Genomic DNA, 27,452 nt, shown 5'->3' with positions numbered 1-27,452 from the left:
ATGTTTAACAAAATCGTTTTCTGAGTCATGTACATTTTTGACTTAATATAAGCTGAATTAAAAAAAAAAAAAAATGGTTAACAGTTATTTCCTTACCCTTATACATCCTACATTATTATGCAACGCACTTGCTAACACAAAAAATTTTTTGATACAACTACCACGTACACAAGATGCACACGATTTCGCACAATTAAACAGCACGCGCAAACTAGTGCTGCGACTTATGCACATTGCATCAAGCGTAAACTCAAACTGCGTTGCAGGTCACCAGCTGGCGCACGCGGCGCTACAGGTGCTAATGCGTATTGCAGCGCGCATAAACCCAAACAGAGCGCGCAAACTCAAACAGCACTGCAGGTGTTGCACACAACCTCAAGCAACGCACACACAAGAAGTGCGAGGAAGCCACAGCTCCTGCACGCCCATTGGCTGGAGGAGGGAAAAGAGGGGCCACTCACCGCGGAGAGGGAGTGGACCGAAATTGCCTGGTGACTCGAGCCCACCTGGGCTGGTTTCGCTATAGCTTATCTACTAGAGTAGTTTATCATTAATAACTGAAGTTATAGCTAATAAACGATGTACACTGACAGAAAAAAGGAGTCATAGTAGCTATCATTATTTGATAACAGCTACTACACGACTTTTGAGGTGGTTGACTTACGGTGTGTAGTAGATACGCTGTAGTAAGAAGCACATAATGCCGTGCGTGCGGAAAACACAAACATGTACATATGTATACAAGCCGAGGAGACGTTACTGTATGAGTTTTAACCACACGAAAAAATTCTTCAGTTGTTAAAATTGTTAAATAAAAACTGCATCAATTTTCTACGAACACAGCTCAATAGATTCCTTTTTCAAATTTGCCTGATTTAATGTGGAATTGAATGCGAAATTAAATGCGTGATCAATGTTTGGCACAAAAGACAGGCACTTTTACGGTTATGAATTTTTTCAACATATTTTGTCTTTCTTCCGTATAAAAGTACAAAGAAATTTTGTTTACATTTTGGTCCGAACAAAAGAGTGAATTTGTATCTTCCATTTTATGTCATATCATTCCTACTGTTTACTATTAAATAGTTTTCAACTGAACTACACACGGTTAGCCAACGTAACTCCGATCCTCTTACTACATTTATGTAGTAGAATCAACCGAACATTTACGTAGACTGTACCACATTTTTCTCTCAGCGTATAGATTTGACAGCTATAAATCGGCTAGTTAGTCGATATCAAGTATATGTGAACATAAAGCTGAGATTGTAAATGTTTTTCACTTCTATCAATTAATAAAGAAAAAACAAAAAAGAAAAAGATGATCAAAACGCTTTTGTTTTTGAAGCCTTTTATAAGAAACATGTTTAAGCTTGAAGCAATGGTACAAAAATGTTTAAACGTTAAAAATTTAAAATAAAGATAAAAATAAAGGGCTTATTTATTGCAGGAAAAATTTTTATTGTACTATTTAATGGAGCTTAGTATGACAAAAAGATATTTAAAAAACAAGTAAAAATTCAACGATGGCAAGAAGAGGATTTCTAAACTAAAAATAAATTTATGTTAACGTCAATTTTTTTTAACTATCGGTATTAAATTTGAGACCAGTCCCTTTTAAATTTCTCTCACTCCATTCATCAAATCTACGTGACATCTCATCCGTCATATAGTGGCGCCAATCTCCTACTTTACCCTTACGAATGAATCTAGTGTCTGGATCAGTAGCATGCACTTTTTTTTGAGCAAGAACTTGCTCATAATTGACTGCGGGATTGGCTGCCATTTTTTGGAAAGATAAGTGCTCACTCAGCTTGACAACTTGCTCGTCCGTAATGGTTTTTTTCAAGAACTTTGCGGTTTTTCTTATAGCGGCAGCTTGATCCTTAAAATAAAAAACATTTGACAATTAAGTTATTTTCCAGTTAAACTATAAATAAAGTTATGATTTTCCTACACATCTTCTTACAGAATTATTTTTAATCTTAAAGAAATAGAAAAATGTTGTGAAAAAAAGGTAATAAGAAATTAAGTGAAAGCAAACACACGACTATGTTCTAAAGTTATCAATCATGAAGTAATAAGTTAATTTAGTCATACAATCCAAATATTAGCCAATAAACATTTTGGTATAATATCACGCAAATAGTTTTTAGGTTTTTAAAAATACTGCAACACTTTCTTTAAATATTTTAAAAACATATTTTAAATCATAAATGCATATTTTAAGCGAACCCTTATATTATTTAAATTTATGTACTTTTAAAAGTTCTTATATGATTATTAAATTCAATACATTATTATATTCTTAAATTTAACACAAAGTTCATAACTGTTTCGTGTTTCATTGTATGGCCTATTTCATCGTAACTGATCTGCAGATCACAAACCAAATAATATGTAATATTTTTTAACATGAGACTATCATAAAATGTAGTGTTTTAACTATGAGTTATCCAAAAGTGGCGTTTGAGTGAATTTTTAATTAAATAATTAAAAGAAAATGTAAAATTTTATGTTTCCTTTTCGCACATTAACTTTTATATTTGAAATTTTTTTTACGTTAAAATTAAAGTTTCTTGTAATTTAGTGTGAATCAAAAATTTAGATGTACATCGTACTAGTTATATCATTTAAATCGATATTCTATTTGATTATTAAGCATTCTATAAACAATTACACTGAGCAACAAATTTCCATAGTTATAAAAAACGATTACAACAGTAGATGCTAGAAAAAAAGAAGATTTCTTATACCATCAAGTAGTCAATTCTGGAGTCATACACTACGGACAAGCAAATTTAAGGAAGTTCCAGCATGTACCATTCTAGTCAAATTAAAGTAGTCTATCACCCACATGCCTATCTACAATGCATCATCTGTCAGTGCATTCAAAACACGCATAACGCTTAAATGTATAAAAGCTATGTATAGCTATGAATAGCTATGTAAATGCGGCTGCTCTGTTGCCAACTATTTGAGATATTCACGTCTGCAGCAGACAAGGCACATAACAATTGTTAAATGATTCACTACTTTGTATTTATACCGCTAATCCAACAATTATAAAATTGTATAAGATAGTACAAATTGTAAATTATTTAACGGTATATTTCTCAGAACTTTCTTAGTTACTCAAGTAACTCTTTTTGCGTATATTCGAAAAGTCCCATTATAACCTGTGTTAAAATTTTAAGCTTACAACTTTATTATCTCAAAAACCAATGTGGTAAGAATTTTTTTTTATAATTTATGCCAAAAAAGAAAAATTAAATCTATAACGTACATTTTTTTCAAGAAAAGCAAAATTAAAAAGTGGTGGCTGATAGACTACGATAAAGGACGGGTTCTGCGCTCGGTCTGTCACTTAGTATTCTACTACACATACTTATATGTACGTGTGCTTTTCTTTACTATGAATATCCGAGTATCTTTGCAGCTAAAAAAATCAATTATCATTAGGTGGCTGAAAGCTTTATTTAGTACACAATCACTTTTTCTGAATGTTGGTTTTTCTTATCCACACGACACCAAAAATTTGTGTGATTTCTGTTCTCACTTGGCTCTTGCTATCTATAATACTGAGGGGTACATGATACATATATTCTTTAAGTACATGCAATCATGTAACGTAACTTGATTAAAAAATGATTCTGCATCTCTTAAAGTAGTATACTGCTCGTTTACGAAAACAGAAAAGAAATTTCGACGAACCATATAAGTCATGGTATCAGGTACCTTTCATAACGTTTATACAATATTTTTCTTTATTGTGCAAAATCAAACTATAATAATAGATAAACTAGAACTATATATATATAAAACAGTATGGTTTAATCTACAGGATTTTATTTTGACGCAGTATAAAATAATCTTTTAACATATAATATTGATTGTAATTTTATACTGTTTATTTTCGTTATTAACGTAAAACCAACTAAATTACATAATTTTCTACGGTGAAAATGAAAGAAAGTAATAAAATTACATAGTACAAAAAAAATAATAAAGCTATTTTAGGACAACGTTTATATTGCCTGCATTAGAACGACACCAAAGATTAAAATAATACACTCGATTAGTGTCTTTAAATATGATCGACAATTTTTCCGTATCCTACATTATATATCTAAAAATGTAATGTAAGAAAAATCCATACTAAAAATAATTTTATGACCGTTTGAAAGAATTATCATTTTTCAAAGTATTAGGGTAGTTGTTTATAAAATAAAAGACCGATAAAATTTTTTGAAACCTTGAACATAAGTTCCTTTACCTACTTTTATGTTCACTGTTATACTTTCAGAAGACCCAGTGGTACCAAAGCGAGAAAATTGCCTTTTAAAATTTATAGTTTGAGTACACGTGTCACAAAAAAGTCACTGTAACAGCAACGTAAGACCTAATTATTCGGAGAAAAGACGACAAATTTTTATAAAAATTCAACAGACAACGCAAAACAACATAATGCATCAAATATTTAAAAATATATATTATCAGTGGTACGGTGTTTTGATGATGTAAATAAAAATTACAATGTTAACTTAACGCCAACAGCTAAGCAAAGCTTACACATCTATATATCAGCATGGCGAAAAGGTACGTCCTCCACCACTCTCATACTAGTTATAGAGAAGTATTATATCTGCTTTTTTCCAAACTTAATTTCAGAGTCTATTAAAGTAACTGCTGACAGTCCCGTATCCATAACCCGCTCAATAAAAATCATTGCTAGAAACTAAGTTTAAAGTAGATCTGACAATCTAACTGCGAATTTCAGATATTAGACCAACACAGTTTGGTAGAGTTATTGGATTATTGTAGATTACTTTTATAATCTTTTTGATTAAATTTAACTTTCTAAATAAATCTTACAGGGATTTAATAAGGCATTGCTAAGAAAAAAAAAATTTCTACTAGCTTCCAATCACGAAGTTGAGATTACTGTTTCAGCACAAACCAGTGAATCAAATCGAATTAAACAAGAAAAAAACCTAATCAATGGTCAAAAGGTTACAATTTAACATATTTGTGCTATACTGCTAACAGTAATAGTCATATCAAGCACAACTTCTGATAATGATAATGACTTTGAATGTAACTAAGGAAAAACTGTTCTTACGATAAATCAAGCTACTAAAAAAGATATAAAAAAATCTTGACTCTAATAACATTGCTGACTTGAAAAATAAACGTACAAGTTGAATAAAATCAAGGGCTTTTGAGGTTTAAAAATAAAATATACTTAAACCTCAGAAATCGTTATAAAGTTGTCAATTTTCAGTTTCTCCTGAGGCTGTACTAAAAAGTTTCAGATACATATTTTACAATAAAGGAACATAGATAAAACTACTCTAAACTGTAAATGTGGCCTAGTCACCCATAGCTTGGTAGCCTACCAACTCTACAATTGTTGCTGGCTGCATGAATAGCTGCTCAGCATATAAATGCTTGTTTTAGTACACCTGACAAATTTAATTTGTATTCTCTCTACCTAAAGCAGCACGCTATAATATTCATCTAAAGACCAGTATGCCAAGTTAAAAAGAGATTCGTACTTTTTTATTCACGTAGATCTCGAATATTTATAATTTAGAAAAATTTAGTATAACGGGTATAATTTTTAACAAGATTGCAAAAATTATTTGGAGAGCATATAGAATGAGTTCAGCTGTTATTATAGTGGGTGGCTGTGTTGAAGGAGAAACAAGATTTGTTGTTTTAACAAGATGTTGAATAACGATAGCAACTGTTTAATTAGCAGACCTAGAAAACATAAGGGTCCTGTGGGGGTACTAGATCTAAATCAATTTTAGTTGCACTTCAGACAATGAATTAAGGATCTTCATAATACAAATTAGCCTATGTCTATGTTGATATATCTCCCAGTTCCAAAATTTAGTAGCTGAGGATGTACAGAATATCGCATGGAATAAACAAGGTATGTTACTTAGCAGTTTTTCAAATATATTTACACACATTACTATCAAAAATTTTAACACATTAATTTATATTATTATTTTAATTGTGGAATAAAGGTAAATTAGTACAGTAGAATTTTTATGTAACTACACAGCTATGTCTTGCTTCAGGATTGGATCAAGTTTCAATCGTGGGAGTGTGGAATTAATGACTTGTAACCTTACCATAAAAATCTTTCAAAATCGTCGTATTGTCAATTACCTGAAACGCTTATGATTCTAACCTTCTTCATAACTGTGTAAAAGAAAATAGCAATTCCAATATTTTAGTACGTGTCAGTTGAATGTTTCTCACAGCTCAGTTTTAAATATTCTGATGCTTATTTTCTATTGAAAAATTTTATCCTGATAAGGTAACATTGGTTACAAATAGGCTCAAACAAATCAGTGAAACTTTATGATGACTTGGTATCTAAGTAGTAGATACTGGTTTCAATGGTTGGGCAGCAGAATTGACAACATGCACATCTTAGGTGGCGCTATCAATGCTGGAGGAAGTATGAAATTTTCTTAGTATGAAAGCATTGGGTTTTATGAGAACGCTTTCATTTAAATTAACTAGAACTCAGTTTTACATGATAATAGACAAAAAAAAATAATTCAAGAGAACACAAATCAGCAGAAGAACAATAAAACAAGGGTCACGGGGCTCTAAAGGAAAATAGCATGTATCGACTGAGCGTATACATATGACGCATCCTATAAGCTGTCTATTCTTACCTGGCTAGTAGGAAATTAATTTTGACTATGTTACCAAAAAAGTGTAGTAATCACTCCAAAATAATTTGAATTCGGTCAAGTAAAAAAATCTCTACCAAGATAAACTAATTTTATAAATCATCACACAAGCAAATTATAGTTAAATAAATTAGAACTGTTTCTGCGATATTTATTGCTGTCATGTCAAAAAATTTAGAACTGAACTTCGGTATATGTTACAAAATCCAAGATGTACGCAGTCCATACTCTCTGTTAGGTAAAACTAACTATGGATCTACTAAAATGTCAAACAAAATTTTTGACTCTTTTTCTAGCATGAAACCATTTCTGCAAGTTCATCTTACGATGCAAACAAAAGTTAACTATGAGAATGATGTTGCACACTTCTTACTTTCTGGTTAAATGGTAGCTAATTATGTAAACAATACCACATTTATAGGTGTACCTGTTGTTAAACTAACAATTAAAATTGAAAAAAAAAATTAATCATTTACAAAACTAAATTATTAACTAATTAGTCTATACGGCACTGCTAAAACTGATGAATAAATTGCTAAACTCAAGTGACTTCGAAAATTGTAATTACCACGTTTTAACAGACTGTTTTTGTCTTTTATGTAGCTCTACAAGCATCCGAAGAAATTCTTTCCAACTAGTTATTTGCCACATGACACGTTAGCTGGGAATTAAGAGTTACGTGTGTTAATACCTTAGTTTTTTACTATTTGGCAAGGGAGTGGTGTTTAACAGCTGTTGTGCAGTGCCAACAACAGCAATTGCTATTTGCGTATAGTTGTTAAGATTCAATAGCCTCTCTTCTTTATTAAAAACAACACATGCCAAAATACGGCTTTTCTGTAGCTGCCACTAGCATCTTTTAAGGCCTTTGAATTAAATAACACGTTGTGATAAAAATACAATGTATATTCAGTGCAATAAACATCTTGATAAGAAATGAGACACGGCACACTTTGAAGACAATGCAACCCCCCCCCCCCCCCCCAACGTCGTGGGTGGCTGTCATGGATGCGATTTATTGCTAATTACGTAGACGTCAGTTAGTAACTCACGGTAGATGACTTTGGGTAGACTCTTTAAAATTCGGGTTGGGTAAATAGGGATGACTAGCTCCGCACAACACATCAGAATGCACAGCACTGAATCTGGATATTTGTACCTACCGGAATTTCTCTAGTCAAACTTTACTTTGGCATCCTCGAATACTCTGTCTGTGTTTGGAGCACTGAGAGTAGGTGTGGCTCTGTGTGGACGTAATGGTGTTTGTACAGCAAGGGACTCGGTCTGTAAAGTGCACAGTCCTTGTCAGGTGGTTGTCTGCTGACACCACGCCACACTGCTCTAGTGTTAGCGTTACACCGAGCTTAAGTGTATGTCTTTATTCCGGCATGCTGGCACACTGTATGCTATATTGTTCACTGTGATTTATTAGCCAGCACATTCTTTGGATGCCTTGCTGTTATGGCCGAAGTACAGGTGTAAGATCTGCTATATGACGATGACACTCATTAGTACACCTAGTTAGATTAAGCTTTTACCGTACCAAACGAAATTAAGGGTTTATCGAACGAACAGACCGTGTACCGCGGCATCACCTTTGCCAGCGTATGTATGTACTGTTCTGCAATAATAAATGTTCTTGTATTTAACTATAATATAACAGTGTTGCTTCTCTTTCCTTTATACTTGTCAAGCACATTATATTGGCAACAAGGAGAAAAAATAAGTAAAAGATGCGTGATAAGTGATACGTATCGGAATGGTAATAAAAGTGTCCTAAGGTAATAAAAGTGTTTTGCATCACAAAAGAATTGCCAGGAGAAAAATATGCTGTATCATTTCTCCTGTTAATTTTAAAAAGGGGATGGTTTTTTGCGTGATTTGTGTGCCCCACAATAGCCCACAAAGTTGAATTTGATTAAATCGGCCGAAACTAAAGCAAGAATGCAAGAAGGGATGTCAACTACGGTGAACTTTGTGGAAGATAAAAGAAAAGTAGTGGTAAGAAAAATAAGCAGGAAAACAAGAAAGGTGATAAAAAGGATTTTTCCCGCAGTAAGTCCAACTACTAGGAAGCCTAGTATAGTTACAGAGACTTTAAATGCAATACTTGTGGCAAAGTTGGACATTTATAAGTAGTGTTTCAAAACAATGACAGCGCTGGGTAGAGCACACAACTAACTGCGCTGGAAGAGGTAAACAACACGAGGACCGCAATGATACAGAGAGGCACAGTTTAGTGGAAGAACAGCTGTTGGGCAACGAGTTTGATTCGATCTTAGCATTTCACAGCGCTTAGGTAAATAAAATGCGTGATAATCATCCACTACAGTTACAGGTGATCGTTGAGGACATGCTGATGTGTTTCGAAATTGATACTGGCTCTCTTACGGCCACGATATTAGAAAAAGTAAATAAAGGAAACGCTAACTTGCACTGTGTTGAATTGTTAGAGACTCCACGTGTTTTTAAGACATATCATGAAAAGCGATGGATGACTGTGCGGGGATAAAATTACAGGTTAAGCATGCAAACAAGGAATCACATTTAAAGCTTTTTCAACTACCTGTCTCTAGGGAAACGCCTATAATGTAGCAAGAATAGTTGCACCCATTAGCTATGTTAAATAAATATACTATAAAGTAGTGAATGAATTATATAACACTTGTTAACTCTCAAATTAATATGTTTAACAATAGGAATAAAGATTAAACAAGATTACAAGTTCTCCTCTTATAATACCGAGAGACTCTCTACGAGCGTGCGTGCATGGCCACGGCCATGATTTGTCTCTCCTAACTGTATCACTGTACAAACTACAAAGCATACACACACAGTATGTGTGTATGTATACATTATCTTTCACTCACAGAGCTGATGCCATATAACAGATATCACTGCTTATACATTTAATATGAATTCACTTATTTTCCAACACGCCTCCTTAACTTTATATCACGATCTTACTTTTAGTACCTCAAACTACTTTACATTCAACATATTTCTAAATCTTTCAAACTTATTTTTGCCTAAAGCTTTGGTCAAAATGTTTGCTATAATTTCTTCTGAATCAACTTTTACAACATCAATTTTGTTTTTTGCATAACGTTCGTTTCCAAAGTGATAATAAACTTCAATTTATTTTGATTTTTAAGTAGAATTTCCAAACCTAGCTATGCTTATTGCACCAGAATTATCTTCATACTTTTTAATTAGACTGCAAACTTTAGTTTACAAATCAAGCAATAAACCTTTTACTACTTTTAGTTTACCCACACACTCAGACAACGCTACAAACTCTGTTTCTGTTGATGATTTTGTAACACTCTTCAGTTTTCCGGATTGTCAATAAAGTACATTTTAATACACTCTTATTACATAGCCTATCGTCGATTTTCTATCAATTAAATCCTTCGTTAAGAATAAATATTTTTAAATTCTCAAAGAATATTAAAAATACGTTTTATCATGACTTGAATAATTTACACTAAAGCTAACGTTAGGTCTTGTCCCCACACTTACATACAAAAGGGCTCCAATTAAGTTTCTAAGCTTAATATCATCACACACTTATTGCGCTGCTTCTCATTTTTAATTTTGTTCCATAGGAACCGCATACAGTTTTGAGTTTCCAATATAAGATTACAAGTTATCCTCTTGTAATACCGAGAAACTCTCCGAAAGCGTGCGTGTGTGGCAACGGCCATGTTCTGTCTCTCCCAACTGCATTACTGTACAAACTACAAAGCACACACACATCATCTTGCACTTAGAGTGCCCGTACCGTATAACAAATGTCACTACTTACGTATCTAATATAAATTTACTTATACTCTAACACAGTAAACATTATGTGATTAGCGCGGGCGTGATGTGTATTAATTCTATAAGTAATAAAAATGGCTCTGTCATAACACTAGTTAGAAAGTTTAGTAGCAAATTTTCAGACAAGGTTGGATTATTTACTAGTTTTAAAGGCAAATGGTTAGATTAAGGTATGTGGGGGTTATAAAATCTCATTAAACCGGCACCCGATTGTCAATAGATACCTTATTCCTTGTGTAGCTGATCTGTTGGCAATTCTTGATGGTGGCAAGACTTATTTTAAATTAGACTGAGCGTATGAATACTAACAGATTTCAGCTGGACAATGAATCGAAAGCTTTAACCACAATCACAAATGACTATATAGATATATAAGATTAAGCTACGGCCCAGTGTTAGTCTCTGGCCTTCTCTAACGGAAAATGGAGAAATTGACAAGCGGGATTCCAGGGATAAAAAAACATATTTTTATCAAACGGAAAATCCTAGAGAAACATATTGAACAATCGTACAAAGTCTTATAGCATTTCAAAACAAATATCAGGACTGTTTAATCGAAAAAATGTAAAATTGCAATAAATGGATCCAATTTGTAGGTTATAAATTAGACAAACGTGGGTTGCATGTATCTCAGGATGAAATTAACGCTGTTATTAAAATAAAAGCTCTATCTAATATTAAAGAATTACATTAGTTCTTAGACTAAGAGCACTACAAGAAGCGCACGCAGAACTATAAGCTGCGCATTTGCGGGTTGACAAGACATGCTCACGCCTAATTGTGCACTATTTTTGGCCAGGCTGCTTTCATGACATCGCTCGGTATGTTAAGGCGTTTCAAGAATGTCAGAGGCCTAAAATTCTACAGCTATCTCCTGCGGGTTTATTCATAGAACGGGCAACCTTAGATTGTAGTAGCCACTGATATACTTGCGCAGAAAGTACCATTTTGAGCCAGGAAGTGATACGTCTTAGTTTTTCAGGATATCTTTACTAAGTACGTAAAACTACAAACCCTTTGAAAAGCTGATGGTAAGAACGTGAGGAAGGTATCTGAGGATCAGATTTTTAACCGGTGGGTAACGCCAAAGTATAGACTTATAGACAATGAAACAGAATTTATAAAAAAGGAACTCAAAGAAATGTGTCATAACTTAGGTATTAAAGAAACGACCGTATCCACATATCATGCATAGGTAAATCTCGCCAAGAGTGTGATGAGAATGCTAAATCTAATGATCAGCTCTTTTATTGTCAAAGACCACCTTTTTTGGGATATCCATTTCCAAGAGTTTTCTTTTTGCGCTGACTACCATAGTAAACTCATCTACCACAATGACTCCAGCGTTCTCAAACATTGGTAGAAATCCGTTGCCTATGGAACTGTCAAACAAACCTATGAACAAGGATAAATTATATATAGGGAACACTAAAAATTGGGGGATCGAGTACAGAGGCAAGTTCTCATAAGGGATTTAACTAAGAAACATCTTGATGAAGATAGGGTTCGCCAGGAGAAGTACTACAGCAAAATTCATCAATCTTAAGAGTTATAAATTGGAGACCTAGTATCTAGAAGAAATCACGTATTGTCACAAGCTGAGCTTACATTTGAAAAAAAATTAGCCTCCAACTTTATAAGTTCATGTGTGATGGTTAGAGTTTTTGGCAAATATCAGCCAAAAATTATCAGCAATTACCAGCCAAGGTATTGGCTGAGTTAGAGCACAAGAAGGCTGCGAGGCCAGGTAAAAAGGAAGAATATTATACGGTACTAAGCTGGGGCTTGAGATAAAAGAAAAGCAGTGGTCATACTAAGATTTATGGAATAAATTTTTCTTCAATTCAGTAACTAATTGTGTAAAGCTCTTTACACAATTTTCAACTTTAAATTTACTCCACGAGTTTAAATTTCTGTTACCTATAATTTGTTTTTTTTATGTTCCATTGTCAATATCTTTTAGTATAGTTATTTTTTCAATCCGAAAAACCTGTATTATCTGTAAGTACTCCCGCACATTATCAGCTGGTAGAGACGTTGATTACAATACTACTCATACTAAAGTACACTGCAATGGCATGGCATGTTCTACAGCTATACGATATTAAGCCTCTTAGTGCCAATCAGTTACATCCTGCAATGATTCAGAAGGAGAAGACGATGTATAACACGCCACGAACGACTTTACGCTTTACACACCCACACCAAAGTATACTTCCGTCAATTTTTTATAGCTTTCAGGATCAGGTCCTACACCTGCAGGATAACAAAAGCGGCACAAGGTGGACGTTTAAAATTAGAAGGGAAATTCGTAACGGAGTAAACTAGCAAAATGCCCGAACACGTCACAGGCCCCTTGCCACCGTCAGTCAGCGACAAGTGGCTCTTAGTTAGCTGTTCCTTCGCGTGGCTTGTTGTAATGGATGAAATTCCAGTGTAAGGCCTAAAGGTTACGACATTAGAAAAATTAATGGGTCATGGGACCCACGGTAAGAACGAAGTTCTTTAAACATAAGATGAGTATAGACACAATTTCTCAGGTAACAAGAGGATCGCCAGACCCAGAGGAAGAACGAAGCTCTGTAAACGTTAGTACTGCATTCATATTATTTACTAAAACAAAAACTTAAAAAACGAATAAAAAAATTAAAAACAACAATAGTTTAGTACTCACGATAATTAAACTTCGTGAGAACGTCGTGCATAAATACAGTACTCACGAAGTTCAACCATCGTGAGTACTAAACTATTGTTTTTTTCAATTTCTTGTTTTATTTTTTTCTTTATTTCTTGTTTTATTTTATTTTTTTTTATTTCTTGTTTTATTTTATTTTTTTTTATTTCTTGTTTTATTTTTTTTCATATTTTATTTTATTACATTCTTTTTCATTGTTTTGTATTTCCTGTATTTAATTTCTTTTTTTATTTTCATATTTAATCTTTATTTTTCATTCCCTTTTTTATTTTATTTTTTTTCATTTTATTGTATTTATTTATGTCTTTTGTAATTTCATTTTATTTTACTTTCATGTTTTATTACATTAATTTAAAAAATTTTTTTTTTACTTATTTTTTTGCGATTTTATAGCCCATTAATACAATTTTTGTTTCATTTGTATATAATTACTCAATGACATTGTGCCATTATTTGTTTATCAAATTCAAAATAAGTGCCCTTAAAAACCATTAAAATAATATGAAACTTGAAATATATTTATATAATGATCTTACATAATTCATTTAGGATTGATTTAATGATTTACTTCATTTATGTAATTATGTGATATTGTAACATAATTTGTTTGTCGAATTCGAAATAAGCGCCTTTTAAAACCATTGACACGTTCTTTGACTCTATTCTACATGTTTATTTTTTTTGGTTTTTTTTTTTTTGGATGTATTATTTAGAAAACAAATACATAATTTATCATGAATTGAATGTGTTATCAGTGAATGCATTTATAAATGGAATATTATAGTTACGAACCACACGATAAGTACAAAAAACCGAGTTTCTATAGTCGGCAGCGCTCGTAGCAAAGTGGGTAAGGTACCCGACTTATATGCATGAGGTCGAGGATTCTAATCTCTTTATTGGAAAGTTTTTTTTTTTTTTTTTTTTTTTTTTTTTTTAATAATTGTAAAAGAAAAAAATTCAAAGTGAAATAAAAATTATTGTGGGAAAACAAAATTAAAATTTGTTTACAAATTAATTGCTTGGAAGTATGAGGGGGAATGGTTGGCAAAGGTGTGCAAAAAAGTAACACGGCACGGTTGGCAGACATACATATATAGTGAGGAGAGGGGTAGTGTGTAGAGAACAGTAGGTGAGAGGGATCAGGTAAGGGGGAAAACTTGAGAGGAAGAGACTTCAGGTGAAACCACTTTCGTTTCAAAAAAAAAAATCTGTCGGTTTTAAAATTCCAGCACCCCGAGTACGCGACATCAAGAACTTCGTTCTAAAAATTATGAGCTCGGTTTGACTTTTCTCTCGTGCTTTCCACCTGTATTCATGGAATGTGTAAGCTGTTCAGGGTATGCATATGTGCACGGCAACTACCGGTATGTCAGAGTTCTAAGGAAAAACAAAATAATCGTAGCTAGTTCACAGTGATGTGCTAGCTAATAAAACCCAGTAGACAATACAGCGTAGAGTGTGCCAGCGTGCCGGAATAAAGACATAGACTTGAGCTCGATGTGACGCTAAAACTATAGCAGTGTGGCGTGGTGTCAGCAGACACCCGCCTGTCGAAAACTGTGCACTTCGCAGACCGAGTCCCTTGCTGTACAAACACCATTACGTCCACACAGAGCCACACCTACTCTCAGTGCTCCAAACACAGACATAGTATTTGAGGATGCCAAAGTAAAAATTGACTAAAGAAATTCCGGTAGGTACAAATATCCAGTTTTAGTGCTGTGCATCTGTTGTATTGTGCAGAGCTAGTCATCCCTTTTTACCCAACCTAATTTTAAAGAGTCTACCCAAAGTCATCTACCGTGAGTTACTAATTGACGTCTACGTAATTAGCAATAAATTGCATTCATGACAGCCACCCACGACGTTGAGGGAGGGGGGGGTAGCATTGCCTTCAAAGTGTGTTATGTCTCATTTCTTATCAAGATGTTCATTGCGCTGAATAAACATTGTATTATTATCACAACGTGTTGTTTAATTCAAAGGCCTTGAAAAATGCTAGCGGCAGCTACAGAAAAGTCGCATTTTGGCAGCAGTGCCGTACAGACTAATTAGTTTATTATTTATTATTATTTATTATTAATTATTTATTATTTAGTTTTGTAAATAATTAATTTTTTTTTTCAATTTTAATTGTTAGTTTAACAACAGGTACACCTATAAATGTGGTATTGTTTACATAATTAGCTACCATTTAACCAGAAAGTAAGAAGTGTGCAACATCATTCTCATAGTTAACTTTTGTTTGCATCGTAAGATGAACTTGCAGAAATGGTTTCATGCTAGAAAAAGAGTCAAAAATTTTGTTTGACATTTTAGTAGATCCATAGTTAGTTTTACCTAACAGAGAGTATGGACTGCGTACATCTTAGGTTTTGTAACATATACCGAAGTTCAGTTCTAAATTTTTTGACATGACAGCAATAAATATCGCAGAAACAGTTCTAATTTATTTAACTATAATTTGCTTGTGTGATGATTTATAAAATTAGTTTATCTTGCTAGAGATTTTTTTACTTGACCGAATTCAAATTATTTTGGAGTGATTACTACACTTTTTTGGTAACATAGTCAAAATTAATTTCCTACTAGCCAGGTAAGAATAGACAGCTTATAGGATGCGTCATATGTATACGCTCAGTCGATACATGCTATTTTCCTTTAGAGCCCCGTGACCCTTGTTTTATTGTTCTTCTGCTGATTTGTGTTCTCTTGAATTATTTTTTTTTGTCTATTATCATGTAAAACTGAGTTCTAGTTAATTTAAATCAAAGCGTTCTCATAAAACCCAATGCTTTCATACTAAGAAAATTTCATACTTCCTCCAGCATTGATAGCGCCACCTAAGATGTGCATGTTGTCAATTCTGCTGCCCAACCATTGAAACCAGTATCCACTACTTAGATACCAAGTCATCATAAAGTTTCACTGATTTGTTTGAGCCTATTTGTAACCAATGTTACCTTATCAGGATAAAATTTTTCAATAGAAAATAAGCATCAGAATATTTAAAACTGAGCTGTGAGAAACATTCAACTGACACGTACTAAAATATTGGAATTGCTATTTTCTTTTACACAGTTATGAAGAAGGTTAGAATCATAAGCGTTTCAGGTAATTGACAATACGACGATTTTGAAAGATTTTTATGGTAAGGTTACAAGTCATTAATTCCACACTCCCACGATTGAAACTTGATCCAATCCTGAAGCAAGACATAGCTGTGTAGTTACATAAAAATTCTACTGTACTAATTTACCTTCATTCCACAATTAAAATAATAATACAAATTAATGTGTTAAAATTTTTGATAGTATTGTGTGTAAATATATTTGAAAAACTGCTAAGTAACATACCTTGTTTATTCCATGCGATATTCTGTACATCCTCAGCTACCAAATTTTGGAACTGGGAGACATATTAACATAGACATAGGCTAATTTGTATTATGAAGATCCTTAATTCATTGTCTGAAGTGCAACTAAAACTGATTTAGATCTAGTACTCCCACAGGACCCTTATGTTTTCTAGGTCTGCTAATTAAACAGTTGCTATCGTTATTCAACATCTTGTTAAAACAACAAATCTTGTTTCTCCTTCAACACAACCACCCACTATAATAACAGCTGAACTCATTCTATATGCTCTTCAAATGATTTGTGCAATCTTGTTAAAAATTATACCCGTTATACTAAATTTTTCTAAATTATAAATATTTGAGATCTACGTGAATAAAAAAGTACAAATCTCTTTTTAACTTGGCATACTGGTCTTCAGATGAATATTATAGCGTGCTGCTTTAGGTAGAGAGAATACATATTAAATTTGTCAGGTGTACTAAAACAAGCATTTATATGCTGAGCAGCTATTCATGCAGCCAGCACCAATTGTAGAGTTGGTAGGCTACCAAGCTATGGGTGACTAGGCCACATTTGCAGTTTAGAGTAGTTTTATCTATGTTCCTTTATTGTAAAATATGTATCTGAAACTTTTCAGTACAGCCTCAGGAGAAACTGAAAATATATTTTATTTTCGAACTTTATCAGCCCCTGTGTTGGTCTCATATCTGAAATTTGCAGTTTACTTGTCAGATCTACTTGAAACTTAGTTTCTAGCAATGAATTTTACTGATTCTGTACTTACTGGCGTCAGTTATAGCTCCATTCTTGGTTTTTAAGTTATCAGAATTGGCACAGGGCACTGATGGTAGCATTTAGCTGATATACACCTGTTGTGTCAGGGGCTGAGTACTTAAGAAGACACTAAAGCAGTGTTGGTAACAATCATAGATTTTGAAGGTAGCGTTGGAAAAAAAGTAAGCCTTAACGTCTTTTGCTTAGGTATAAGAGTGGTGGGGAGCCTACTTTTTTACCATGTAAACTTTTTCTGTGCCAGTACTGTGCATACCGTCTGTTGCATATACATGGGTTTGGATCATCTTCAAGCTTAAGATGGCACGACACAGAGAATCTTACAGATTAAAAAAGTTGTATTTAAATGAGCTATACGTATGTAACAATTTGTTGTAAAGTTTTTATATCTTTTGCGAGTAAGAAACAGTTCTTTTAGTTTTCAAATTTACTTACTTTACGTTACTGAGCCTATTTGCTGCTTACTAGAGGAAAATATGTCATACAAAAAAGTCTTATTTTTTGAAAACTATAACTTTATCATGGAACACAAACGTTCAAAATGCACGCCATTTCTTATTTACAGCATTAATGTAAAAGTACTTAATATTTTGTGCTTTTATTTATTACATTTATGGAAATTAATACTCTTAGTCAGGATCATAAACGCAAAAAATTTTTTCAGTTGATCAGAATAATTGATTACATACATAAATACATCCATAGATACATGATAAGGCCTACTAAGAGCGATCTTAAATGATCTTCAAAAAAGGTTTTCTGTCATAAATGAATATTTTATAAATAGTTACACTTTTTGCTTCGGAAAAAAGTAAGGCACTCTTCAATTCTGGTTGAGCCTAAAAATTTATAAAGCTCCTAAATTGAAAGAAAATTTTAATGAATCCTTTGCAAAAGGAAGAAGATAATAAGCAAGAAGAAGAACACAACAAAGGTAAGTATACACAACGTTCGTAATGGATACCAGAAATGTAAGGCTTATGAATTAACTTTAAATGGAAATGTAGGTATAAAAAATGATAGATACAAGTCACTGTTGCTAATTTTTACTAAAATTTTTTAATTAACAGGTATCTCTTATGCTAACTGATTTATTATAGTTTTATTCTTTTAGTTAGTAAAAGAATTATAATGTATTTGCATATAGTTTATGCTTTAAGGTCCTGTACAGATATATTGTGGCTCATACACGGTCCATAATACTTTTGGTAGACACAAATCGCCCTAAAAATATCTGGTAACATATAGTTAAAGGTCCTTTAAGGCGTTAGAAGGTGGCCGTATACTAACTTTACAACACCATACGTGGTATATATATACATTCAATGTCCAGTCTATTAAGTCTCTAATTGGAAGTATGTACCAAATTAGTTAACAACGTTTTGGTTTCTGTTATTTGTGTCCCTTCGCAGTCATAAAGGATATTTTTTCGATTTTTAGCAAGCAAATTTTAATAAAAATTTTCTCTTAAATTTGTCAGCAAAAATATATGTCAGGTATCTAAGCCATTTGCTTATCTAACAAGCTTTTTCCAGCAACATATTCATGTATTGTACTGCGTATTTAAGGAGGCTTGGGCGTTTGGTGTCGTATCTATTGAGGGGCCCCTGTGGGGTACTTGTCATACAAATGATTCTTTGTAATATTTTTTTTTATAATCATTTTGATTATACACATGTGTGAAAAAAATAGCAATAATACGCGGAAAAGTCATTGGGAAAATCGATATTAAAAAATTTATTAGTTTTCCCGAGGTACCTTGTGTAAAGATGACGGCCCTGCCACGATAAATCTGACAACACTGTACTCTCTTGCTCTCATCTGCTATTATATACCTATACTTGTGTTAGACTTAAATTTTCATGCTTGTATGCTTATGAATGTACAGCGCATGCGCACTTACAGTACCTGAACAAAACAATTCTCATGTTCAATGTCTTCCTCGCTATTTTCTCAAAATTTTACGTGTTGATCCTATTCTTTTTTTTAAATAATAGATTCTTTATACTTTCAAGTACATGTACCAATTTAATGTGTGGGCCCACAGCTTTTTGTTGCGGTATGGTAGTCTATTGAATTTTGGGTTCCGTAAGGTTGCGTGTTAAAATGACGAATTTTCACAAGCGATTTTCTCGAAAATAAATGTGTTGACCTACCTATTTTGTTTTCCTAAAAAAATCTAGCAAACTTTATCTATATAATCTCTGAATTTCAGACCTAGCCAGCATTTAATTCAAAAGCGCCCAAGCCTCCTTAATTTAAAAAATTAATAAAGTCAATATTGAGGTAATACAAATTGCAGTACATAAGTATACAGCTATTATTGATGATATCGAATTAGATCCCAAACCAAAAATGAGTACCAAGTTGGGTTCAGGCCATTGAATGTTTGTGCTGAGTTAGATATCTGCGATTAAATGTCAGTGCCAAGTTGGGTCCTAGGGCAAGTTATGTTTTTTATTAGTTGAGTCGTTAAACAGGTGTAGAATATACTATCAAACAAAAACTATTTTGTTACGTAGGGGGAAGGTAAGGCAGAATGGGTACATTTTTTCCTGATCCATTTTTATTAAAAATATAGTTGTATAATTATTTGTAAAAGATGGAATTTTATCAATCACTGTCCAAATAATATTTTGTCATGTTTGGAAATACAATTATTTGGAAAATTGTTTGTGTATAAACTGAAACATAAAAATGCCCATTTGTACCCCTCGTTACTTGCTTTATTAAGCATATTGACCTATGAAATACTATCATGTTAACAACAATCAATTTTCCTACGAAGTAAATATTAATTTGTAAATATGTATAATACATGTGCGATGCAATAACTCGGTTAGAGATTATTATTTAATTCTCATTTTAGTCAACGGAGTTACTTTCAGCTGCTTATACATCGTACACTTTGCATGTAACAATAGAATTTTGTATCAGTAAAAGAGGTAAGATGTTGATAAAGGTAGAAAACTTTCCGTACATATTCCATACAAATTGAAGTGACAGTGTAGAACGCTTAAAGTGTTCGGTATTAAACTTCAAAAGCTTTTTAATAATAAATACTACTAAAAAAAACATTATGTCCTACGATGCATAATCATGTGCAAATTAATGAAGCTCTTTTAAATAAATGAATTTTAGATAATGTCCTTAAATGAAATGATATTTATACTTGTCCTTAAAAACTATCGTGTAATTATTTGAAACAACGTAAAATAGAAATATCAACCAACTAGCCTAAAGAATTTATACAATAAAATGATAAACAATTACACATTGTCCTGTTCTCAACGTCAAGTAATTTAAAACTATTGTCCATGCTGGATCCTTGGTTTGTAGATCGCACTTTCTACTGCTTTTCAAAATATTTTTCATAATTACTTGCAACTAACGGTTTTCAATACAACATCTACATACCTTTGGCTTTTTTTTCTTTTCGATGAAAAAACCATATTATATAAATAAGCTTATTATTAAAAATCCCAGCTTTATTAACTTGGCTTAATATTTAATTCGAGATTCATATTTGCAGACTTCCAGTTAGTGAATTGTTCGAATACAAAGAAAGTTCTACCAAAAACGACTATTGTGGATGTCGTGTTCATTGAAGATAGTGTCGGTAATAAAAAAAACCAGTGGGAAGTATGAGACTGCCGACAGAAGTGAAAACTTAAGACTACAAATTATATATTTCTTAAAATCTGAAATGAATTAGTAGCTATTTAGTTTACTTGCTGATTTCGAAATAAGTAATCTAAAATTATGGCATTTATATAATTACGGGAGTCGCGATGATACATATGATAACTTGCACATCTCTTCATCATACATACTTTGAATAATGAATTGTAATGTTTATTACACGATAATACAGGTATTCCGTAAGCTGACAATCCTGAAAACTATGCGATTTGTCATGAAAATATTCGTTTTAAATTTTATTACAACAGATACTGAAGAGTGAGAAAAAATTTATTAAAGAACTTAGACAATTTACGTCCGATGTAGGCTTATTATCATTTTTTAATAAATTCATTTGGAGTCCTCGACATGCAATTTGTAAGTAATCGAATTGATTTCCCAGCAGGAACCATAAATACATACGTAAAAGAAAATGTTATTTCGATTCTTTTTTTTCCTAAATAATTGAGTTTTCTGAGAAGGCTATTATATAGTTTGTAGAATAATTTTCAATCACTACTAATAAATTTGTTTACGGAAGAGAGTAAGGTAATTGAACTCGCAATCAAATATTAAATTATAATTTCATAGGTTAAAATAATTTTAATATAACGTAAGATATTATAAAGCATAATTTTTATATTTTTATTTTAATAATAACCAAGAGTGATGACGTGACATAGTTAATTGAAAATATATATGTGTGTGCGGATGTGTAAGGTAATACAGCTCATAGTAACTTACTAGTCACGTATACACACCACAAATCGCCATGCATGTGTGCAGCTACACGCAGTTGAGCTTGCATGGGTAATTAATACTATTGGATGTACACTCTACACTTATACAGTAATACTGTAGTAACATGCACTGTATACAGTTTACAGTATACACATTGACACATGGCAAAAAGCTATGTACCAATATAGTACGTAGTTACACATAGTTAAAAGTTACTTTGGTAGCTGGGTACTTATGAGTATCTATGCTATGACTCGATAGTTACGTACACCATTAACCCATACATATGCGGTGTGAAGTGTGAATCGAAATTGAAATGTGCACTATGCGCATTGCACAGCAGCTGCAGTTAGACAAGAATAGAGTACTTAGGCCATATGCATACCCATATTACCATACCCCGCCCTACTCCACCGTGCCACCAAGCTCCTCTCTCCTCTACCACTGGCCAATACAGAGCGAGATCCCCCTCTTCACCCACCCCCCTTGCCTTCACTTCAATCTCTAGCGCTCTCACACTGCTCTCTCCAGGGATCGCCTTGCTTTTAGATGAGAGCTATCTGACAAGAGTTTTTTTCCATCCAGAATTGTCCAACGCGCCTATTAAAGTTTTTTACTTCAAAAATTGGTAATACAAAGTTAAGAATATAAAATGCAAGAATTTGATTTTATCAAAGATCTAATTGATATTATGCCCTAAAAAAAAACATTGGGAAATTTTGTGATAACGTTTTATATTATTATATCGAACATGATGCTCCTATGCCTATGAAACTTTGGGCGAAATTTTTAAGTTTGAAATCTCAGACAACTAATGGTTGTAAGGCATTCCACTTAAAAATTTAGTAGTATGTTGTATACTCCGAAGCCGTATTTATTTATTTATTTTTATTGAATCATTGCCATCAGTTGAAACTGATGTTAAGGACAAAATACGAGGTGCTAGAGATGAATCTATAGTCACTTAAGAGAAAAAAAAGATTTTTAAATATGAAAATGCAACAGTTTTAAAGTAAGTGTACATCGCAGCTTCAACTCACTCAAGACGATTCTATGAGGTTTTTCGTCTATGTAATGCTATAGACATCATTACTGCATCATATTTGGCATATTTAAATCATTATAATAAGTCAATATACGCCAGTAAATATAAATAGATGCCAGTAAATGCAAATTTAAGAAATACATTCTTTAACACATCAGTAAACAGTAGTAAATATATACACATAGCCCTACTTGGGCTCCACCTCCCTGGGTGCCTTACGCACTCACTACCATAAATAAATTGTAACATTATGCTTAAAACTTTTTCAGAAAGTCTTCTTGTTGGTTTTTGATTATCTTTCTTACTATTATTGATTTATTTTAATCATGGTTATTATTAATAACAGATTACAAAATTCTTTTTTTGACAGTACTTTTACTTTTTTATATTAAACTTTCTTACTTAGTAATTACTGAACTCTTCTGTAAATGTTTTAAAATATTTTATTACTTATCTATGGTTAACCTATAAATTACCTTTTCTTATTGACTGTTTTTCTAAATTCAAATAAATAACAGTTACTTCAAGAATAAATTTTATAAAAAAACCTTATTAAAAAATGTCTCTATAATAATAGTTCTTAAATTTACTTACTTTTTAAGAGCATTAATTTAATGTTTTTTTAAAGATTTATTTCACGAAAATTTACTTTCACATTCTAAACATATTTTTTATTGTTAGGATTGGGTATAAGGGTGTAATGTACTTAATATTTTTAGACATGAATGACATTGATTAATTTTTCATTGGTATATTTTTTCATATGATGTATGTCATGTTTGTTTACATTCTGATAAATGTACAGATTACGTACAGATTAACGTAATAATAAATGTGTAAAAAAATTTCCTAAGCCTGTTACTGATGTCACTCGTTAATAAAAATTGTTTCTTACAGTTCATTAGAGAAAATCATATTTTCGATAATCGTCACGATAAAATTAAAAATAAATACGAAATTCTAGTTCATAATTAAATAGTTGTACAATATAACAAATTACTATTAACGTTATATGAGTGTCACATAAATATTTAATACCGTTCATCAATACAAAGCAAATAATACTGTTTGATTATTAAGTGCTGATGTTAGTACACTTCTGAGGTGCCAGATCAGATGGGTACACTCAGTCAAAAATTATTAGCTATTATTTTAACTATAAATTATAGCTGTATTTAAAGCTATTATCAGCTACAATAATAGCTATAATTGACTACAATGAAGCTATAATCATGTACAAATAACAATTATAAAAAGTAGCTGTTTACAGCTGTAAATTTCTAGCCAATTTTTGTTAACAGAATTTATTCAATAATCTTTTTTTTTGTAATGGATATCAGCCATATAAGGTGATCTTATCCGTATAATAACACTAAAATGGGGGGTTCAAGTATTTTTAAACATTAAACGAAGAAAAAAAAAAATGTTACTGTTAAAATTTTTTTCAAAATTAAATTGTTGTTTTATTTTTTGTTATAATCCACCAGTGTATATTATAACAAAATACTTATTTTTTGTTACGGGCGAGGAGAAAACCTTTTTTGTAGCTATTTTATATTTTATTTTGTTAACCACATGATCTATAATGAAAGGATTATAATTATTATTATATGCTATTTGTTTAATAATGTTTAATTCTTTATTGTAATTTTTTGGGTTTAAAGATATGGAGATAAGTATACATATGTAATTGTAGTTAGTGGACATTTTATGTAAATATGAGTGAATTGAATTATTATGTATTGTAGTATGTGTAGGTGGGTTAACGAAAAATACTGAATTCAAGTTAATCATTAACTCTATGTATTCTTAAATCTAAGAAATTAATTTTCTTATTGTTTTCTTGTTCTATTGTGAATTAAATATTTTTGTGTAATAAGTTATTAGTAGAGTTTCACTACAGATGAGCACCAATGAGCCTTGCTGGATAGTGTGTGCTGGATGATGCCATTTCGATATTGACTGCAGATGTTGAATATAATGAGATGACCACTGTTTTCAGAATTTCTGAGTTTCAGCTTGGATCAGCTGCCACCTTTAGAGTGTACTCTCAGAAATATCAAGCAAATTTTGCTCTTGTGGAGAAGCAGTCAGTGCTGAACCTATTAAAAAATGTCTTGGAGTAAGGACATGCTAATGTTCTGGATTATTGGTGAGTAGTTCTCGTGGTCGTGAGTTGAGAATTGCTTTAGTCTGAGTAAGTAGAGTTGTAATCCCTTCAAATTTATATAAAGTCTCACCTATGGTACATCGCAAATAGAATTTTATTGATTTTACTGCTGACTTCCACTGACCTCCTATGTGAGAAGCAGATGGCGGATGCCAATAATGAAATGCTAAGTTGTACCATCCTGTGCGAGTATAGCTGAAAGACTTAAGTTTTAACGTGATGATTGACTTGCTAGAGAGGTAGAAGTCAAAACTAAAGACTTGCTAGAATAGTTGTTGAAAAGCCTTGTCTGCACCAATAAAATTGGTGCCACAATCTGAATATAACTTAGAAAGAATTCCACGGCAAGAAATGAAGCGTCTATAAGTAGAAAAAAGTCCTTTTGATGAGTAATTTGTTACCACCTCAAGATGAGTTATTGAAGTTGAAAAGCAAACAAAGACACAAATCCAGCCTTTGTAAGTCTTCAATCCTCGACTTTTCCATAACTCGATGAAGAGAGGACCAGCATTATACACACTAACATGAGAAAATGATCTAGAGGATGTTACCCCGGCCTCTGGTAACTGACCCATCATTTGTTGTGCTCTTTGTGCTTGATATCTAGCACAAGTAACACAATGAAGGATCGAAGCTCGAACAGGAGCTCTTCCGCCTATGATCCAAAATTCCTGACAAATTTTGCTGAGTGTAAGTTGAATTTCTTCATGAAAAGTTTGGTGATGAGCACAACTCGTGACTAGAGTAGTAAAATGTGATTTACAAAGTAGTATTGCTGGATGAGTAGAATCTGTTCCGAATTTAGCGTTGCAAAGTCTGGCCATTCATTCATAAAATGCCTTCATAATCGATAAAAGCCATTAAACGGTGAAAAACATGACCTTTTGGTAGTGAGCTATTCTTAAGTTGATGTATTTCTTCTTTGAAAAATTGCTGTTGAGTGGTTCGAACCCAAAAGAACTTGGCTTGTGAAATAAAATCTGATGAGTTTAAATTTAGAGATTCTTGAGTTTTAGACAAAGCCCTGAATTTAGCACAAGTAAACAAGAATGTAGCTGTGAGTCTGTACAACTTTATCACGTCAAGCACAAACCCAGAAGGTAAGTTAGAAACCCTACCTCAGAAGACACAGCAATCATTGCTACAGGTGGATGAGTCTTAGACTTAACGTCTACTTCTAAACTGTTACACTGCGCAGGCAAGTCCTGCTCATCCAATACCAACCACTCAAGACCATACCACCAGAGTTTAAAATCAAAAAGTTGTGACGTCAACATATCCCTAGAAGCACAATCTGCAGGATTACTTTTTTTAAGAATATGTCTCCATCAATCTCCTAGCACCAAATCCTGAATAGCAGCAACTTGGTTCGGCACAAATTCTTTCCATTTGCATGGATGTTAAGAAATTTAATAGAGTGTCACTTATGAATCTGTCGATAGATGAATCTTACTGATGTTGAAATTTAACCGTTAAACTATGTAGTTTGTGAGTTTAGCTAAAATAAGTAATGATGTTAACTCAAACCTTTTTTTCGACGTTCTTTTGAGTGGCGTCACTTATTTTTGAGCAAACTTATGATACTGTCTCTGATATCGAATCTAAGGTTATCACTAAATAAATAACAGCATTCATAGCATACTGAGATGCATCTAAGAATACATGTAACTCTATCGTTGAGTTTTCCTGTGTTCTAATCCAGCATCGCAGAGATATCTTGTTGAGATTTTCTAGATCCTGTCTGATGCAAAGCCACTTGTTGTCAATCACATCAGGCACTGGCTGATCCCAATAACCAAAGTTCCTGAAGGATGATTTTTGCTGAGATGATTACTGATGAAACGATGCCTAGCGGATCAAACTCTTGAGAAATTTCTGAGAGTATGACTCGTTTTGTTGGATTTTGAGAGACTGGAGTCAAAGAACAGCGAAACGTTAACCAATCCAAACTGGGTGTCCAGTCCAAACCGAAAATCTTAGCATTGCAGTCATCAAGTGAAATTTTCTGAGTATTACTTGAAGTTGAAGAACAAAAATCTGGAGAGTTTGAATGCCAATTAGCCAGCAGCATACCACCCGCCATGCAGAGATCTGATAATTGTTGAACTTTGGCATTGAGTTAGTCCTGATCCTCTGATCCTCTGAATGTATCATCCATATGTCGTCTTTTTTTAAGTAATTCTACAGCTTAAGGGAATTTATCCCCTACATCCTCAATTAGTTGCAGCATAGCACGTGTAGCTAAAAAAAAGCTGAGCGAGTACCGTTAGTGACAATTGTTAGATAAAAATGCTTTTCTTGAAGAGAATTATTCTGCCAGATAATTTGTTGGAAATCCCAATCGTTTAAATGTACATTGATTCGCCTATGAATCTTTGATATGTCTATTGAAAATGCCCATTTAAAAGAGCGTAACCACAGT

General features: G+C 32.7%; 1 protein-coding gene across 1 annotated transcript in view; it reads right to left on the bottom strand.

Moving 5' to 3' along the window:
- Positions 1-1,457: 1,457 nt before the first annotated feature.
- St2 (Sulfotransferase 2) overlaps positions 1,458-27,452 on the bottom strand; it is a 175,925-nt gene continuing 149,930 nt past the window's right edge. The window contains exon 6 of the mRNA XM_089597555.1: positions 1,458-1,885. Coding sequence (XP_089453681.1) covers positions 1,583-1,885 — 303 coding nt within the window. The 3' untranslated portion in view covers positions 1,458-1,582. The remainder of the gene's footprint in view (positions 1,886-27,452) is intronic.

This window comes from Copidosoma floridanum, unplaced genomic scaffold, assembly GCF_036245765.1.
Source record: "Copidosoma floridanum isolate Cflo_tuat_1 unplaced genomic scaffold, Cflo_Japanese_pri ptg000033l, whole genome shotgun sequence".
NCBI lineage: Eukaryota > Metazoa > Arthropoda > Insecta > Hymenoptera > Encyrtidae > Copidosoma > Copidosoma floridanum.
Note: the sequence above shows the minus strand (reverse complement) of the source record. Positions and strands in the feature narration are given on the sequence as shown.